Source organism: Monodelphis domestica, chromosome 4 (assembly GCF_027887165.1).
Source record: "Monodelphis domestica isolate mMonDom1 chromosome 4, mMonDom1.pri, whole genome shotgun sequence".
NCBI classification, from domain to species: Eukaryota; Metazoa; Chordata; class Mammalia; order Didelphimorphia; family Didelphidae; genus Monodelphis; species Monodelphis domestica.
Genome location: NC_077230.1, coordinates 31,131,584 through 31,152,235, shown reverse-complemented (window position 1 = coordinate 31,152,235; position 20,652 = coordinate 31,131,584). Strand labels below are relative to the sequence as shown.

The following is a 20,652-nucleotide window of genomic DNA, read 5'->3' as shown; positions in this document are numbered from 1 at the left end:
AAGACTAAATGGGAGAAGAAACATGCAAAGAATTATGTACAAACAAGTTATATACAGAAACAACTGGAAATAACAGATTTAATCAACAGAATTAAGAGGGTGAGATGGTTAGAAAAGACCCATTAAAGTAAGATGTTAGCTGGCACTTGAAGGAAGGCAGGGAATTAAGAAGAGATGAGAAGGGACAGCCTTCTAGGTATAGGAGATGGCCAGGTAGAATTCCATCATTGGGAGATGGAATGTGTTATACAAGAAAAGCAAAAATGTCTGTGTTACTGGATTTCATATTAGCTGGTAGGAGTGGGGAGGGATTAAATGTGAATTGACTAAAGAATGAGGTGTAATGAGGTGATAAGTCTTTGAGCACCAAACAGGATTTTATATTTGATCTTAGAAGAGATATTGAATCACTTGAGTTTATTGAGTGTGTCTATGTGTGTGTGTCTATGAAAGGGGGGGGGGGGAGACAGGGAAAGAGGGAGAGAGACACAGAGAGAGAGGGACAGAGAGAGAGAGAGAGAGAGAGAGAGAGAAAGAGAAAGAGAAAGAGAGAGAGAGAGAGAGAAACAGAGAGAGAGAGAGAAACAGAGAGAGAGACAGAGAAAGAGAGAGAGAGAGAAACAGAGAGAGAGACAGAGAGAGTGTGTGTGTGTAAGAACTGTCCTTTAGAAAAATTATTTTGAAAGCAAAATGAAGAATGTCCATGAGTGGGGAGACACCTGTGACTGGGAAACCAACTAGTAAATTATTGCTTTAGAACCAATGAGATGTGGTTGGTGGCAGTATCAGAGGAGAAAAAAACGGACTTGTGAGTGAGCTTTTTATAAAAGAAAAATAAATCATCCATGGAAGCACATAAAATAATGGATATTCAGAGAGAATGATTAGTTGGTGATGTCTGTTTTGCAAACATGGATGACTAAGAGGATAGTCATATTCTCTACAATTATAGGGAAGTTTGGTAGGGGAGAGGATTTGGAGGGAAAGAGAATGAGGTTCACTTTGGGCATGATCAGTTCAAAATGTCTAAGAGGCATCCAGTTTGATGTGCTGAGAGGCATTTGGAGATATGAGATTAGAGGTCAGAAGAGAGATTAGGCTTAGAGAAGTCAACAAAAGTTTAATATATATTTTATCAATCAGTCTATCTATCTATCATCTATATGGTACACAGTAAAATGATTTGGAACTATATACGTAGACATGAAAATAAAATAGATTTTAATAACATCTCCAAGAAATGGAATTGGTCAGAAGATCCATTCTGTTGCTATCTCTGACTATGATATCAGACCTATCTTTAAACCACTTTAAATCTGAGCTCTCTCAAATAGAAAAAAAAATAGTGCTGATAATTGACCTGTAATTTTCCTTCCATATTTGGTATACTGATTTCATGATTTATTTTCAGATCAGAGTATCCTTTTTCCAACTTCAAAATGTAAACAACTCTTTAACCTCCATACTTTCTGTTTACTTGCCTATAGCCATTAATGGAATCACTCCCTTTCTCAGGTTCTAAATCTATGAATCATTGATTTCTCTAATTCTCTTCAGAGTCCAATCAATTCCATATCCATTCTATCATGTTCTCCCCTTTCTTTTCCCATTACTACCACACCAGTTCATGCTTTTGTTAGTTCTTACTTATACATTTACAACAGTCATTTTGAGCTTTCCATTTCCAGTATCTTACTTACGCAAACCATTTCATACATAGAAATTAAAATTCATTTTATTCTACACATAAGGATTCTTTGCCTGGGATTGGTAAACTTTTTCAAATAAATATTTTGATAATTTTATTTCAATATAATTTGTTTTCTTTATATTTCCATACATTTTATTTTATGCATTTAAAAACATTCTGAGAAATGACTGGTAGGTTTCTCCATATTACCAAAAGGCTCCATAAACACCAAAACAGTGTAAGAACTTTTGTTCTCTGATTAAGGTTGCATCATTTTTGAAGTAAAAAGTTATATTATTGGCTGCCTATTTTATAATAATTTATTTCTAAATGAAGTCCAGACTCCTTAGGAATACATATGACCATGATTTATAATTTAAATGAATGAATTCATGAACAAGTATTCATTATCTGCTACATGCCAAATACTGTGTTAGGTACTAGGGAGACACATGTCAAAGGAAGACGGTCTTAGAACTTGAGAAGTTTACAGTATTAATGAGGGAATCTAACACATAAAAGGGTCTCTGTCTGAGAAGTCATAGGGCATTTGTTGTGATGACTATATTGATTTATTATTCACAGCACAAGATCTTGGGAGTAGGCTGTTGCTACTGGTTGTGAGGGCAGGAGAGGAGTGAGAGGCTTGCATTGATCAGTTGCATGGAGTGTGATGCATGGTATGATGCAAACTATGAAATTTGGTGAATTTTCACTTATCATCCAGTAGGACCACTGAACCCCAGGGTGGAGTCTCAAAGGTGAAATCTATGAGACCTCATGGGTAAGGGGCAAATGGTCCTTGGAGGTTCCCAACTCCAACCATACTGGAGAATTTGTTCAAACATGCATTAATCTGTTTGAGAGCTGGGACTGGGACTTACTTTCTAAGTAGTTAGAGTTACAGTGGATAGAGCTCTGAACTTGGAATCAGAAAGTCCTGGGTTCAATCCAACCTCAGGCATTTAGTCCCTGTGTAACTCTGGGCAGAGCATTTAACCTTGCAGAATTGGTTTTCTTATGTGGAAATTAGACTTTATGGTCTTAAGGGCCTTTCAGTTCTAAAACTTTATTCCTGTGTTCATATATTCCAATAGGAGCTAACATAATAAATGTCTTATAATTTTTTATCTTTATTGATTGAACACCTAATTCAAGTATGTATGGTCCATAAAATACTTATTATTTAGTACATCACTTTTGATTCCTTCTTCCTAATACTAAGCCATGCCAATGTCTATCCAAAACTTAGATAAATGTATAACCACCTGAAGAATTCCACTTTAATAGATCATAGTGTAGAAGTACTATATCTTGATGTTTAGTCATCATTTTGTGGTATTTGTTTTGCCCAACTGATCACAATGCCAATTTTAATTTCATTTGCTCTTTTGTTAAACCTAGGACTCCTTCTATTCCATGGAAAAAAGTTGTTCCTTTAACATTTTTCCCACCTTTTCATTTTGAAATATTTTACTAAATATATATATATATATACATATATTTCTGATTTCCTTCATAAGGTTAACAAAATAAATATTCTGCCCAATACAATTTTATTATGTTAATTTCTGAGACCATTCATCAACATGAAAAATCATTATCCTCTTGGACCAAGGTGTCCAGTTTCCTTTTGTAGCAAAGATCATTTGGAAGCAACACAATAATTTGAGTGTGAATTTTTATATTGTAAGCAGTCTTGATGGGTTTCTGGGAACAAGTGGGAAGTAATTAAAATGTGTGATCATCCTTTGCTGAAGAAGGAACACATATATTAGGGAGGATAAAACTAAACCATGTTTCTGGAGAATGCCTTAGTGAAAAATATGTAGATAGATATGAGATTTTTATAGATATTTAAACTTCTATTTGATTTCTATTTGAAATTTTTCCAATTCAATAATATTTATATTTCCCTTTTTCTAGATTTTTATCTACTTATTAAATAAAATTTATGTCATCTATGTACATCTCTAAAAAGATACTCATTTATGACACTTGTTCCTTTACCATCTTGCTTTCATTTTTGTGTCCCCCTGAGAAAGGGTTTCGTTTTCCCCTTCATGTCCTAACTATAATTATCAGAGAAGTTGATGGAACTTGCTGTGCATATCTTTATGAATCCTTGTAGAAATGTCAGTAAATCTCTTTTGCTCTCTGCAGGTTGCATTTTTCAATCAAATTAATTAGTTTATTCATAGAGAAGAAAATCTTCTGTTGTCCTAGTGCCAGTTATCTTCTCATCCTTTCACAGCTGGACTTTTTTGCCAAGGGTTTTTCCATATTATGATATAAGCATAACTTCCCTTATCCTCATCTGACTGTATTAAACTCAGATTTTGAAATGCAACTTAAAATTTTTATTTTATTTCAGTTATGACATTTCTTAGCAGGGTAATAAATGGTTTTCAAATGTTTTCAAATAAATCTTTGATGTTCTCCTAAATAATTGAAAATATCAGATATTTGTGTGGCATTATTAGGCCAGTCTATAAATGGAGTTATCATTTTAATCCATTTGAAGAACAGCAGGTTTTATTGTATTATTTATCCTTATCTATAAAGTTATCATATTAGGGAAGGAAATAATAATGTAGAGAAATAAACAGAATGGAGTGGGTAGAAGAGAAAGATGAAGGCAAAGCAGGATGGAGAGTCCAGATTTCCTGCTCCTTGTCCATTTTTATTTCCCTCCAACTGTGCTTCCTCTTCCTTTCATATTGGGGAAAACAGAACCAGACAGTCAGCAGAAGGATGGTAGTCAGTAAAGTGATGAATATTTATGGGTTATAAAAACCAAGGGTCCAGGTATCAGAACTAAGGAAAGGTGCTAACAAGAATATCACACATACTGAGAAGCAACTAGTAAGAAAGAGAAACATTCACTAATAGAGTTAGGCTAGAAAAAAGCTTGGATGTCTTGAGAGGAAGTTAAAATAAATTTTATATAGTGCAATATTTAGCACGCTATTTCCATCTTGTTCATTTGAAGTCATTATTTTTATGATTAGAATCTGTTTATTTCTGTTTAAATATGGATAAATGTTTGCTCTTTAAAACAAACTTTTTAATTTAAAAATTGAGGTTTCTGGTCTTGTTATTGGACCAAGTCTCAATTATTTACACCTGGAATCTATATAACCTATAACAACAAGGCCTATACTACTGTTCTTCCATTCATTCATTCATTCATTCATTCATTCATTTTGTTTCTATTTTAGTAAATACTCCCTGGATGTCTACTCTATGCAAGACAATGTAGAAATTTTAAAAAAAAATGAGTTTTGGTCAATGCTTTAGTAATTTTACAATATCAGGAGCAAAAAGAGAAAAGTATAGTAGAATAGAAATTATTTGAAAGTGTGCATTTATTGGAAGAATCCAGAATGAGGCAAAGCATTACAAGGAAAGGATAAAGTCCTCAAGATTTGCTTAATTTTTTTTTGCTTAATTAAAAAAAAAGGAAAGAAAAGAGACAGAAGCACAATCTTCCTCCATCCTAGTATTCTCCGAATTTTGCTGATGAGGAAATGGAGGTAAATAGAGGTTCAGTGACTTGCTCTGGGTTCCACAACTGGTGAATTCCTGAGGTATGTGAGCTTATTTGAGCTCAAGTTTTCCTATCTCCACACAGTACCTTGAGATAAATGGCCTTTAAACTCAAAGCAAGCAATAATTTAACTTATCATTTCCTCCACCAAAATACCTATTTCTTCTGATTTCTCTCTGTTAAATGCCAAGGAAAACCTTTCTCTGAGAAGTGTGCGTTCACCCCTGTCAACTCTAAACACATCCCCCTTTCACACTAAAGTCCTTAAAAAGTATGCTTTAACCTACTGACAGTATTTTTTAATAATACACTCTTAAGTTCTAGCAACCTGAAATCATACTACTAATATCAATTGCTTTTATTTCCATCAGCAAATAAAATCCAATCATCCAATTTCTCATCCTCTTCGGTGTCTTCACAGATTTCAAATTTTAATTGTTACTAAGTTTCTTTCTTAAGACTTTTCTTAAGGGGGAAGCTGGGTGGCTCAGTGGATTGAGAGCCAGACCTAGAGAGGGGAGGTCCTAGGTTCAAATCTGTCTTCAGACACTTCCCAGCTGTGTGACCCTGGGCAAGTCACTTGACCCCCATTGCCTAGCCCTTACCACTCTTCTGCCTTGGAATCAATACACACTATTGGCTCCAAGACTGAAGGTAAAGGTTTAAAAAAAAAAAAAGATTTTTCTTAAGTCCTTTTATCTTCAATTTATGCTTCTTCCCAGAGTAAGTTATTCCTCAATATTAAATTAACTAATGTATTAAAAAAATAAGGGAATTAAGATATAATTTTATTTGAGCTATAAAGGAAAAACTAGGATCATTTCTTCAAAATAATATAAATATTCTCTTGTGGTGGTTGTCCTAGTTTTATAAACATTACCAAAGACTAAAGAACATATGTCAGTCTTAAGGAATTGTTCAACACATGAAGAGTTGGATTATGAAATAGATGAGATAATAGCACAAGTATCGATTCAATAGCAGTTGAGAGAAAGTACTAGATGAAGAGTAATCTGATGTATGGTGAGTAACATGAATATAACAAAGACTGTCAAAGAAAGGGGATTGGATGAATGTTAATCTTTTTAAAGCACAAGGATAGAAGCAGCCCACAAGGACAAAATCAGGCACATGAGTCCATAAAGGAGAATACTAGTTGGAATAAGCAGATGCTCAGGTCTTTCTTCATCTGATGTCAAAATAACCCAGTTTGTGATGGGAAGGGGGGAATTGGAGATGGAGAACAGAGAAGACAAGAGAAGTCATTGTCAGACTGCAGCATCATTGCCTAGTCAGGAACATGGTGCGTATATAAAGGGTCACAAAAACTTGTTGATTTGCATTGTCTCTTGCTTTACAGCACCATAAAATAGGAATTTTAAGGGCTAGGGTATAAGGTGTGTGAGATCTGATATCTGATCCTTTTGATGACTTATTTCACTTTCCTGTCAATTAGAGAATCAACAAAATAAATAAAATAAATAAAAATAAATAAAAAATAAAAATAAAAATAAATAAATAAACTTAATAAAATCTAGGAACAGTGTTTTGTAGGTATCAATTACTCTATGAATATGTAATGTGAAATTTGCATTTAGCTCTCCCCTGACTGTAACAATGAAGATACTTAGCTCTTTCTTTGTTGTGAAGATAAAATTGTAATCTCCTGATTGTAACAATGAAGGTACTTAGCTCTTCCTTTATAGTGAAGCTACAATTGTAAGCTATAATCTATTTTTAGATTTTAACTACAAAAAGGTGTTAAGTAACTCCAAAGGGTGAATTAATCACAAAAAAGGTGTTAGGTAACTACAAAAGGTGCCCTTAACAAAAAGAGGTTTTAAGTAATCTAAAAAGATACAGTCTAACCAAAGGAGGTAAGAACTAAAGAATGGGCAGTCCTGGAGAAAAGCTTCTGCTGTGATTGGTAGACATGAAAATTTAGAGAAGGTGACACAAGAGAAAAAGGTCTATAAATAGATGGAAAAAAGACTGAAGAGGGATTCAGATTCAGACATTTGGATGAGTTCAGACATAGTCAGTCACCCGGACTTGGAGTAAAGACAGTCAGTCAGTCATCCTGGGGTTGGAGTGAAGGATCAGTCACTTACTCGGAGCTGAAGTGAAGAGGAACATTCTGACAGTCAGCCACCCAGGCTTGAAGTGAAGGACAGAGGAGGGCCTGGAAGACCAACACCCAAACTTCTTAAAGACTGTCACCACTGGTGAATGAAAAGCTGACTTAGTGATCCTGCCTTTCTGAAGGTGTGAAGCCTCCAGGAAAGGCCCAAATTCTTGAGACTCTCTTCCCCTTGCTGGGGCTTAGAAATTCTAACTGATATCAGAAGAAGCCAGAGTGTCTGTCTGTCTGTCTGTCTGTCTGTCTCTCTTTCTCTCTCTCTCTCCTTAATATCTTCCTTCTATTGTAAATATTGCAAATGAACTACCATAAATTCAATTTACTTTAGTAATTCATTTTGGGATTTAGAAATTAAATCCTTGACAACCATCTAATTAATATATATTATCAGTCCAACCACAATTTAATTTTAACAATAGCCAGTTGCTAATTATAATAAGGTAAATTGATGGTAATGTGGAAGAAAAGAAAAAGAGAAAGCGGGAGGAAGAAGAGAAAGAAGAAAAAGAAACAAGAACAAGAAAGCTGACATATACACATATACACAAGTTTTCTTTTTCTTATATCCTGTCCTTCCTTTTCCTCTTCTTCTCTCTGGTTCTCTCTTCCTCCTCCTCCTCCTCCTTTTCCTCATCCTATTCCTTCTTTTTGTCCTCCTTCTTTTCTTTTCTTCAACCTTAATCTTACTTCTACACTTAGTAACTGTCTATATAGTCATAGAGACCTTAATATGTGCAAAGCACTATTCCAGACATCTAGTAAAATAAATATTTAATGAACTTGTTGGCTGACTGAAAAAAAGAAGTGAAATATTCAAAGGGTACATGTGCCAGAGCCTAAAAACCTTGGAAAGCACCTTTTTAAAAGACTCTTTAAATTCATATTGTACATTGCTTTAAAGCATCAAAGACAATGCAAATTGACCAGTTTCCCCATGGCCCTTAATTGAAAGTGCTTTTTTTCCTGATGGGGCCATGATTTTGAAGTCTACACTGACTTTTTCTGCCTTGATTCCTTACTCCCCACCCCTACCCACATCTGCCCCTTCCTCCCCCCTGGCTGAGTATATACACACATTATACACACATACACATGTGTGTATATATATATGTATGTGTATATATATGTGTACATGTGTGTATTCATATTTATATATTATATATTAACACACAACATTATGTTAGCATATGTAGTGTATATTAGCATTTTGAGGTTCTACAAAGTCCTATAACTCACAGGAGTCTCACAGCCCAGTTATGTTTTACAGGTATTATAATCCCCACCTAATAGGGAACAGAGAGAAGGACATGATACCCCTACCTCTTAAGTCCAGCATCTCATTTGCTCCATGGTTCTAGTGTTGTTGCCGTTGTTTTGCTAAAAGGCACTTTTACTTCATGTTGTAGCCAATGATACAGAAAATATAATCTGCTGCAAGCTGCTTCTCACTAGGTTATTTTTCCATTTTGTTATAAAGTGTCTTAGTCAAAGTAATGCCAGCCAATTGACAGACACTGAATTTTCTATAACTATAATAATGTTTAAAGAAAAAGACAACAAATCTTTTTTGTTGTTGTTAAAAAGTTGTTGAAACAACTTGACAAAAGGGACTTATTAATCTCAAAAACTCCAACATGGATAAGTTAAAAATTGGAGATCAATTCTTCATCAATTTGGTGAAATAAGATTCAAAGGAAGAAAAAGGGCATTGGAATGAAAATAAGCAGAATCTTACCTTCAAGATAAAGTGAATGTTGCTCATGGGAAGATTTAGCGAGATAAGTTTTGGAACAGTCTCTATTAAGTAGTATAATTAATTGATTAGGGAGGAGTAGAATGATTGATTACCTTGTTGTCATGAGGGCTCAGTTCAGATGAGATAACATATATCTCTAGTGGACTCATCATGATTTCATGGATTTCTTGTAGCTTTGTGCTTCAGCAGCATGTAAGTGGGAGTGAAGGAGGTGGACCATGGGAATTAGAGGAATCCATGTTGGAAATTGGCAAGGCATGACTGGTGATAGGGCAAATATTTTGAGAGTACAGAATAGTACAGAGTTGAGTTGTCTCACCAAGGATTTGAGAAAAGCAAAGGAAGAAAAGTGAATGAGAGCCTAAGCAAGTATATCAACTGGGACAGAAGAAAGGAAGTGAGGGAAATGGAAATAATGAAAAAGACCAAGAAAAGCCTAGGAAAAGATGGAAAATTAAAGGTTATAATTAGAAAAAGGAATTTTGAACATGAAAGTGGAAAATTAAGGGGTGATGACAAGATCAGGGGATTGACCATTTTTGCTATGTAGCTGAGGCAGAGAGAAGGAGCTGGCCATAAAAATGGTGCAGACTGAGAAAAACGGGTATTTGAGGAAGCACTAAAATGCATATAGATATCTTCTTGTACAAAGGTCGGATTGGGTTGGGGGGGGAGATTGACTACAAATCAGGTAAAGAATTGATTGAGGAAGGAAGGAAAATATCCTAGGGACTGATGTCAGGGGCTATTGGGTGGCTCAGTGAATTGAGAGCCAGACCTAGAGATGGGAGATCCTAGGTTCAGGTCTGGTCTCAGATACTTCCTAGCAATGTAACTCTGGGCAAGTCATTTAACCTCTATTGTCTAGCCCTTACCACTCTTCTATCTTGGAACCAATATATAGTTTTGATTTTAAGATGGAAGGTAAAGGTTTAAAAGAAAAAGAAAGGAAAAAAAAGGTGATGGCCACCAGGATCTGGTTGGAAGTGGATGAGTGATGGTGTTAGGAGACTCTAGAAGCATCAGAATCTTTAAATTAGGGGGTATTAGAGAGTGAGTAGGTCAAGGGTGGTCACAGAGGTAATGTTATAAGGAGAAGGTCTTAATGAGTTCCAGAAAATGGAGGGAGCAAAAAATAAAGAGGTTTATGCTTCAGTGAATTCTTAGTTTCTTTCAAAGATGCTTAGGTCTCACCTAGAGATAGCTAGATGGCACAGTGGATACAGCCCTGGGCTTAAAGTTGGGGAGAACTGAATTCAGATATTTGTTAGCTATTGACAAGCCATTTAACTCTCAGTATCTCTCAGTTTCCTCAGCTGCAAAATGAGGATAACAATAATAACATCTATATTACAGGGTTGTTGTGAGGACCAAAGGTGACAATATTTGTAACACACTTAGCTCAGTGATAGACACCATATATAGTATTTATATGCTAATGAAACTAATGACATCAGGAAAGGGTTACTGGTATCCCTATACATAAAGGACAATTCTTAAAATGTTTAATAAAAAATCCTTGACTTGTTGAAGCAACCTACAGAAACATGTGCTTAATATATTCAAAATCATAGCTGACATTTCATCTCTTTTCAGTTAAATTTAAGTATAGGTTGCTTAGGTAGGTTACACATGCTGACACAAAATGGTACAAATCAAAGCAAAATCTCCTAAATTACTGGGTCTTTTTCATTTCCTTTGTAAGAAACAGGCATATTTCAGGAATAAGTCTCAAAAGCTATTTCTGACTAATTCAATATATTTTTAGAAATCAAAAAGAATTTCTAAAGGATTTTGTCCTTACATCTATAAACAAATGAATCTTCCAATTTTCAAGGGTAATTTCTTAAGAAAAGAAATTCTCAATTTCCTTGTCAAGTGCATTGAAATAATACATGCATAAATTTCCCTTCACTTGCCTCACTGAATTTTTTCTATGCTTTAACTTGTTTTTAAAGAAATAACCTGTTCAAATCTGTGACCTATGTTTAATGTTGCCTTCTAAAACACAAAATGGCATATAACTATCAATTCCACCTTTTTACTTCAATTTCAGAGGACATTCCAAAGTTGGTAATATATTTAAGATTACAAAGGCAAAAGAGTATCTTGTAGACATTCCGCATCTGTACCCCAGAAACCCCACCCTAAAATGACTCCCTCCCACCTTTTATTTTGCTCTTTGTAACTTACTTGCTTTGTTTTTCCATGCTGGCTACCCTGAGGCATTCCCATCGAGAATTGAGGAGATTCATTTGTTCTTGGACTTCATTTTCTTCATCTTCTGAGAGTTTCCCAACTCTGATCAATTGACTTCCCAATTGCAGAACATTGCCAACTCGTCCCTGATGAGCTGTTAATTCCATCATATAACCCTGCCACAAAAATAGGCTATCAATGTTAACCAATACCTTTAGTACAATTTTTTTTGCTTTGCTTCGTTTTTACATTTCCTTAGCACTTAAATTTTCCAATAGTATTCTTAAAATTTTATCCAATTTTTCTTTTTAAAAAGTGCATAATGAAAGAGTCTTGATTTAGTTTTAACTCGAGAATTGAAAAACTAAGAATGTATTTGTCATCTTAAAACATATGACATATCTTTCAGGGTCACCTAGCTGAGGTCAAATTTGAACCCAGGCCCTCCTGTCTCTGGCTCTCAATCTGCTGAGCTATCTAGCTGCCCTCAGGCACAAATTTTAAGAATCAGGGCTGGAATTCCTATCCAGAAACTATGCCTCCAAATCTAGAAGACTTGGGTCCTTAGATACAGATTGCTGAAGTTCAAAAGGGTGATGGGGATATTATTCTTAAGATAATTTTAAAAAATGTTTTTTTACCTCATGTGTATGAAACTGTTCTTTCACTTCTTCTACATCTTTCGAAATTTCACCTTGTGCTTGCAATGCATCTTCAGCAGAGAGAAGCCATGACAACACTTCTTCTAAAGCTGTTTGGTAGCTGTCCAGGTTGACTTCAGTCTCCATCAACGAAGCACCCAAAGATTTGTCATCAGAAACTTCCAAATGCTGAACAATAAAATAAATTGGGTGTTGTGCAATTAGTGTCTTTTCAGAATGTTCCAGGACATTAAACAATAAATAGAATGAAATATTTAAATGCAAAGAAGTCCATCTGCATTACACAGACACGATTTACAGACACACATAATTGAAAAAGCTACAATTTACCAGCTTCAGGAAAAGGCATTCTCAGAAATCAGTTGAAATCTTGATCAATTCAACATATCCACTAAATATATCCTATGTTACTAAAAAGAAGAGTGTGAGACTACAACAGAGATTTCTAAGATTACTTATCATATCATTGAACATAGGTGGAATTGAACAAAACACATACCCTTTTATAGTGAAAAGGGCACAAAAGAAGAGTGTAGAGCCTGGGGACATGCTAAAGAAGATAAACCAGGAGAGGCAGGAGTTAACAAAGGAAAATTATGGGCCACTTTTGAATATGTGGACAGAGGAGGGATCATCTGTAGGACAGAGGAAGTAAAATAAGAGATGGCAGAACAATGAAAATGCAGAATCTGTACTTAGGTTTGCCTTTATGTTCAATTTGACATTTCAGACACGCATTTTTCAAACTTGGTCCTTATTCCTTGTTTCTACTGTTCCCAGGCTAGTGGCATGATTTCAGTTTTTGAGTCTATAAAATTCTACTATTTTGAAGTTTTTGTATTTAACACTTCTAGAATATTATCAACGTATTTATTATGACATGAAATAGCTATCTATTTTTCAACCAGATATTGTCTTTCTTTGTCATTGTAGAAGTGTCAAGAACATTCAATACTGATGGATAATATCTACATTAAAATAACATGTGAAGTCTTTAAACAATACAATTTTAGGCAGACCTTTCCAGAGGGATGTGTAGGACTTGTACATTCATAAGGAACTTGGAGCCCGAAACAAAAAATAACTATAATTTCTTTTCAGCACCAAATCTTCAAACCAATATATATAGTAGAAATTGGCAAAAATGAATACAAATGGCATTCTAAAAGGGAGAAAGAAGACAGAAACAAAGACCTTGGATGCCATATGTGGAAAGGAGAGACAGTCCTACAGAAGAAACAAAAAATAACTATAATTTCTCTTCAGCACCAAATCTTCAAACCAATATATATAGTAGAAATTGGCAAAAATGAATACAAATGGCATTCTAAAAGGGAGAAAGAAGACAGAAACAAAGACCTTGGATGCCATATGTGGAAAGGAGAGACAGTCCTACAGAAGAAACAAAAAATAACTATAATTTCTCTTCAGCACCAAATCTTCAAACCAATATATATAGTAGAAATTGGCAAAAATGAATACAAATGGCATTCTAAAAGGGAGAAAGAAGACAGAAACAAAGACCTTGGATGCCATATGTGGAAAGGAGAGACAGTCCTACAGAAGAAACAAAAAATAACTGTAATTTCTCTTCAGCACCAAATCTTCAAACCAATATATATAGTAGAAATTGGCAAAAATGAATACAAATGGCATTCTAAAAGGGAGAAAGAAGACAGAAACAAAGACCTTGGATGCCATATGTGGAAAGGAGAGACAGTCCTACAGAAGATAGTGACATGAGAAGAAACATCAGAGACCATCTAGTTTAATCTGTACTTGATTGAATAGGAATCACCTCTCTAGCATTTCCAAGAAGTGCTCTACTTGAAACTCTCTAGTGAAAGAATTCAAAACTTTTTTGGTCAATTTTGAAACCACTAATTGTCAGAATATTTCCCCTTACACTGAAACTAAATCTGCTTTTCTGTAGCTTTCAACCAATGCTACAGAATGAATAGAAGCCCTCTTCTATGTGATAGATTCTCAAAATTTCTGAAGGCAGCTATCATGTTCTCTACCATACATTTCTTTTTCAAACTAAATATTCATAGTTTCTTCACTTGATTATGACATGACCTTGAGGTATCCTGTGATGCTGTCACTCTCCTTTGGGTGTGCTTCACACTTTCAATATCTTCTTTTTCAGACATCTATTTAAAATTTATTTTATTATACCTCTACAATATAGTTTTTCCCTCTTTTCCCCAAATCTGCCAATAATAAAGTATCATTTCTTTTTTATTTTTCCTAATTACATATGGACACAAATTTTATAATAATTTTCTGCAATTTTTTTTGTATTTTGCAATCCTTTTCTCGCCTTCTCTCTTTCTCCTCCACTCTCCCTGAGAGGAGGTGATATAATATAGATTATATATGTGCTATCATACAATGCATATTTACATGTTTATCATGTCATGACAGGCATATATTACTTATATAAGGAAAAAAATTCATGAAGAAAAAAGTGAAAAAACATTTTGTTTTAATCTGTATCGATGTGTTTTTTTTTAAGTTTCATTCATAATGAAATGCAGTACTACAAACATGAGATGACCTGGGAGATTATTACCACTCTTGTCCTGGGCAATGTACTTCTCTGGATGCATTATTTTCTGGTTGCTATATAATTGTAGAATTCACTTATATTTTTCATGTGAATTATTGTCTAATCATACTAATTTATGAAGTTAATTTTTTAAACCAAAGTGTAGGATTTTATATTTCTACCTTTCAAATTTCATCTGATTAGATACAAATCTTCACTCAAGCCTGTCAGAATCTTTTTAGATCCTGATTTTGTAATGCAGTTTCATCTGTTTAGGTGCCTCAGTGTCTGGAAGTCCACTGCTAATCATATAATCATAATATAGGTCAGAATTTAGAAAAAAGAATTAAAGTGGAGGGAAAGTAAAGCCTTATCAGTATGCACCTATGGTTTACTTTATTGCTGTCTTGTTTTTGTTGTGTTTTTTCCCTTGCTTTTCTCTTTCCTTTTTGCTTTAATAAGAGATCAAAGGATCTCTGGAATTTCTAGCCCACAATAATATAATTGTATGAAATAAAAGATTGGGATTTCAAAGTACACACTAAATACCTGTGGGTTCTACTTAGCTGCCTGGTAGTTTGTTTGTTTGTTTGTTTGTTTCAAAATAAATGAGCTTCTGGAAGATGCAATGTGAACTGAACCCTCTGGCAGACACCAATGACCACTTTCATATGCTCTTGCTCTTTTTAGTCATTTCTGTTATGTGTGATTCTTTGTTAACCCATTTGGTTTTTTCTTAGCAAAGATACTAGAGCTATTTGCCATTTCCTTCTCCAACTCATTTTACAGATGACAAAACTGAGGCAGACTTATGTGCCTTGCCCAGGATCACAAAGCTAGCAAGTGACTGAGGTTGGATTTGAACTCAAATCTTCCAGACACTCTATCTACTGCACCACTTACCTGCCATTTCTATATACCCAGCTGGAATTATATATCTGTCAGACATTATACAGAAGATCTCCACAGACATCTTTTCAAATTAACAACCCTATTAACAACTTTTTGTGTCTTATCTCTCATCTGGTTCCAAATACATCTAATTGTACTATCATTTAATTCTTATCTCTCCACCCTATCTACAGTCAGAGGATGGCATACTCTATACTCCTATTAAAATAAAAAGCTCTTAGAAATTTGTAACACAACATAGACTTTTATTTAGAGGCTTAATAACAGCCTTTACTGCATGCCTACTTTGAAAATTATTATTCAAATAATCTTCCTCAATGATAAAATACAAATTGCATTATCATTACAATATGATGAATTGTAGCAAGCACCCATATCTATTGCACAATACAAATTAAAAACCAAAGTCTTTATAACCTATTTCTGTTTATTCATACTTGAAATTCACTAAAGAAGCTGGGAGACAGCATAGAAGACAAAAACCTTAAACCAAGGACATTATTTCTGCTAACTATAAATTCTGTATCCAAATGGCTTTGCATGAAGTTATGCCCATAATAAAAACCTTTTCAATGAGAGCTTTAAAAAAGATGATTTCAAACAATGAATAAACTGGGGCAAATTTCTTTAAATAATTCAATTAATCATAATTGATAGTCATAAATTCAACTCTACCTAAGTATGATCACCTCAAAAACATTTCTCCTTCCTCTCCTTATTTTTTCTTTTTCTCTTTCTCCCACTCTTTAAAAACTTAGGAAAAAAAAGGAACTCACACTGCAAAAAAGTTCAATAGTTCAATGCATACATATTTTCAGCATAGATTTTGAGGGAAAAACCTACATATTTTGAATGTTTACATTTAACAGAATATGGAAATAAAAACAGAAGGATAGTGTTACTTTTTCAAGAATGGCAATGAAAAAAAGTACTTATTGCTTTACAATTTCTGAGTGCAACTGAGCATATGAACATCTTTGGCATACATTGAAATCAATGAAGACAACTATCTGAGTAAACTCATTCTCCATTTATATCACATGAATTTTTTTCTATTTAAAAAAAAAATCTACCAGAATCAAAGAAATGGAAATTTTGCAAGTTCTCTTTTTTGGGATAATATTGTACATTTTCTACAATTTAAGTATATTTCCTGCCTTTTCTCACAAAATAAGTTTTGTTTGTTTTGGCCAGAGATTTCATGTCCAGTGGACAGAGCATGCTAGAGTTGGTGTAAGAAAAATTTGGGTTCAGATCTCAACTCTGACACTGTCTGGTTGTGATGCTGAATAAAACACTTATTCTTTCTGTGCTTTGAGTAATTTATTAAGTTATAGGTTTACAAAAAAATAAAAATGAAGAATATTATCGAGCTAACTCAATAGCTAGTTGAAATTCAGAATCATGCAGGAACTAAAACAAAAATAGAATTGAAATCCATTTATTTATTGATTTTTTAAAATAATAGATATTCCTAGCAACTTTATGTAGTTTAATTTAGCCTAAATATCTTAGATTTAAATTTTGCATCAATGCTATCAATAGCCAAGCTCCTTGAAAGCAAAGATGTTATTATAGTCACATAACCAGAAAGTCATCAAATCACAGAATTTTAGGTTTCAAAGGGAACACAGAAGCCCAATTCATACTCAAAAGTAATCCACATTATACCATCTGTAAGAAGTGGTTATCCAAGCTTTGCATCAGGGAGAAGCACTCAAGCAGCTCCTAAGGCACTTTATTCCAATTGCTTCATATATTTTTGTTAGGGAATTTCTCCTGACATTAGGCATAAATTTTCTTACTTTCAACCTCTACTCACTGTTACTGTTTCTAACCTCTGGGGCTAATCAGAACAAATCTAATTGATCTTGCAAAGCATATTTTTTTCAAATAATAAAGCTAGTTATCATATTCCTTATTTTCCCTATGCTTCTCTCCCACCCCCATAAAATCTTCAACAAATTATATATCCTTCATTCTTTTGATTGATTTTTATTTGGCATGAGTTTACGGATTTTCAACATCTTGGTTAATATCCAGAATATTAATCTTTCTTACTTTGTTGGGGTATCCAGAATTGAACACAAAACTCCACATGTTATCTGACTAGAGCAGAGTATGGAAAGAATATAATGCTTTGGAAATATCCTGCTTTTGTGAAGTTTTACTTTCCTTCATTTTCTCCCTAACAGAAACAATGTCTATTTTTTCTTTGTCAAAGCCAACCCCCTTGTAAATATCCTCTCATCTTATGATTCTCTCTCATCTCATCCAGCAGATTAAACATATCATGCCTAATCTCTCTTTATCAAATTGGCATCTTTTACCACTGACAAAAAACATGTCTCTTCTATCTTTAAGAAAAAAAAAAACTCACTTGATCTGATCATCCTCAATAATTATTGTCCTATACATCTCTTCCTTTTCATTACTAAACTCATCCAGAAAGATATCTACTAAAGAAACTAAATATATAGGGGTAAAGAACCTACATGTACAAAAATATTTGTAGCAGTTATTTATCATTATGACAAAGAACTGGAAACTGAAGGAATGTCCATCAATCGGGGAATGATTGAACAAGTTGTAGTATATGATTGTAATAGAATACTATTGTGCCCTAAGGAATGATGAATGAAGCACACACACACACACACACACACACACACACACACACACACACAGAAAGTCTTACATGAAATGATGCAAAGTGAAGTGAGCAGAACTAGAAGAATGTTGTACACAGTAACAGCAATAAAATATGATGATCAATCTTGAAAGACTTAACAGCTACTATCAGTGATGTGAGGATCCAGGAAAACCCTAAAGGACTCATGACCAAAAAGTACTCATGACCACCACAACAGAAGGTTCTTATTGAGTCTGCATATAGCATACCATTCTTCACTTTTATTTACTCCATTAATTTTTCTCAAGTGTAAGTAATATATATCTCCTTTCATAATATGTTGAACATGGAAATGTGAATTGTATAAGTATACTGTATACAAGATACTCTCAGTATCTCTCAGTTTCCTCAGCTTAATACTTTGTACAACCTATATCAAATTACCTACTTTTTTGGGAAGGGAGAGGGATGAGAAGTTGGAAGGAGGGAGAAAACTTGGATTGAAAATTTGTTAGAAAGCAAATATTAAAAATTGCATGGATGTAATCTGACCAAAAATTAAATAAAAGAAAGTCATTTATTCCTAATTCCCTATCACCTCCTCTTACTACAATATGGTTTTCTATTTCATCATTCAGTTGAAACCCCTCACTATTACCAATGCCAAATCTAAGTCTTTTCTCAGTCCTAATTCTTCTTAAACTCTTAGGAAACCTTTGATATTGTTAATGTCTCCTCCTTGATACTATATCTTCTTTGAAACTTTCTTCCTTCTACATTCTCTCTTTCATTTTTTGGGAGGAGAAGATTGCTCTCTGGTTCTTTCCTTTCTGCCTGATCACTCTTTCTCAGTCTTCTTGACTAGATCTTCACCAGGACTATCTTCCAAAGTTTGATATTGTGCCTTCTCTTCCTCAATACTAGTTCATTTTTTTAACAAGGTCCAACCTGTTCAATAATCATCTTAAATTAATTATTGCTATATTAATCTTTGCTTTTTCACAAATAAACAATTGTTTTAGATATCTTGAAAATGTCCCATAGAGATCACAAACTCAAATGTCTAAAACAAAACTCAATATTCTCCTCTAATCCCTCTATTTCTTCCCAATATCCTGTTTTTTTAAAGGATGCTAACACAACCCCATGAACCCAGATTGCAATACCAGTGTCATACTATGCTCTGCTTTTGAATTCCCTCCCATATTCAATCTCTTTTCAAGTTCTGTTTTTAAATTCATACCATCTCTCAAGTACATCCTCTTTTTTTCCATTCAAAAGACTACCACTCTATTTCAGGCCTCCATTGCCTCTCAGCTGGACTGTTATAATAATCTTTTGATTGGCTCTTGGAGCAAAATCTTCCTCTCTACTTCAATCAGCTACCAAAGTAATTTTCCTAAAATTGGACTGCATTGAGTCTGCCTCAAGTCAAAAAAGATCAATGGCTCCCTATTGCCTTCAAGCTCAAATATCAATTCTTTCATTTGGCATTTTAAACAACTTCTCAATGTGAAATCTTCCTAGGTTTCTAGTGTCCTTATTCTTTCATCTCTTTCAGATACTCAGTGATCCGATTACATTTGCCTACTTTCTCTTGCTCAAATACAGTACTCTATCTCCTGGATCTATGACTTTTCACTAGCTTTTCCCCACACAGAATGTTTTTCTCTTAACCTCTGCCTCTTGTGTCCCCTGGTTTCCATAAATATTCAATTATAAATAGAATAAAGTGAACCTTCCTTAGAATGATAAATGGATTAATCTAAAACCATCAGAAAACATTATCTATAATGGAGATAAACTAAAAGCCTTCCCAATCAGATCAGGGGTAAAGAAAGGATGTCCATTATCACCACTATTATTTAATGTTCTATCATAAATGCTAACTATAGCAATAAGAACAGAAAAAGAACTTGAAGGAATTAGAATAGGTCATGAAGAAACAAATTCCAAAGAATCAACTAATAGAAATAATTAGCAATTTTAGCAATGCCACAGGATACAAAATAAACCCACTTAAATCATCAGCATTTGTATTTACCACAACAAGGTCCAGTAGCAAGAGACAGAAGAGAAAAATCCATTCCAAATAACTCTAAAGAATATAAAATTCCTGGGGGCATAGCTACCAAAACAAATCCAGCAACTATTCAAAATAATTACAAAACACTCTTCACAAAAAAAGCCAGATTTGAATAATTCTAAGAACATTAATTGCTTACAAATAGGGTAAGCCAATATAGTGAAAATAACAATCCTACCTAAATTAATTTACCTATTCAGGTCCACATAAATCAAACTATCCAAAATTATTTCAAAGAATTGGAAAAAATAACAAAATTCATTTTGAAGAACAAGAGACAAGAAATATCAAGAAAATTAATGAAAATGTATAAAGGAAGGAGGCCTGATCATACCATATCTCAAACTATCCCAAAAAGCAGTAATCATTAAAACAATCTAGTACTGGCTAAGAAGTAGAGTAGTGGATCAATGCAATAGATTAGGAAATCAACACGTGGCCGTTAATGTCCATTACAACTTAGTGTTTAATAAA

At 34.0% G+C, this 20,652-nt stretch overlaps 1 protein-coding gene across 7 annotated transcripts in view; it reads right to left on the bottom strand.

The window, feature by feature from the left end:
• The window catches only part of DMD (dystrophin), a 2,399,796-nt gene that overhangs the window by 1,673,892 nt on the left and 705,252 nt on the right, over positions 1-20,652 (bottom strand). For all 7 annotated transcript variants that reach the window (XM_007493357.3, XM_056797113.1, XM_056797116.1 and 4 more), the window contains 2 exons: positions 11,977-12,165; positions 11,330-11,511 (listed from right to left, as the gene is read on the bottom strand). In XM_007493357.3, coding sequence (XP_007493419.2) covers positions 11,330-11,511; positions 11,977-12,165 — 371 coding nt within the window. The remainder of the gene's footprint in view (positions 1-11,329; positions 11,512-11,976; positions 12,166-20,652) is intronic.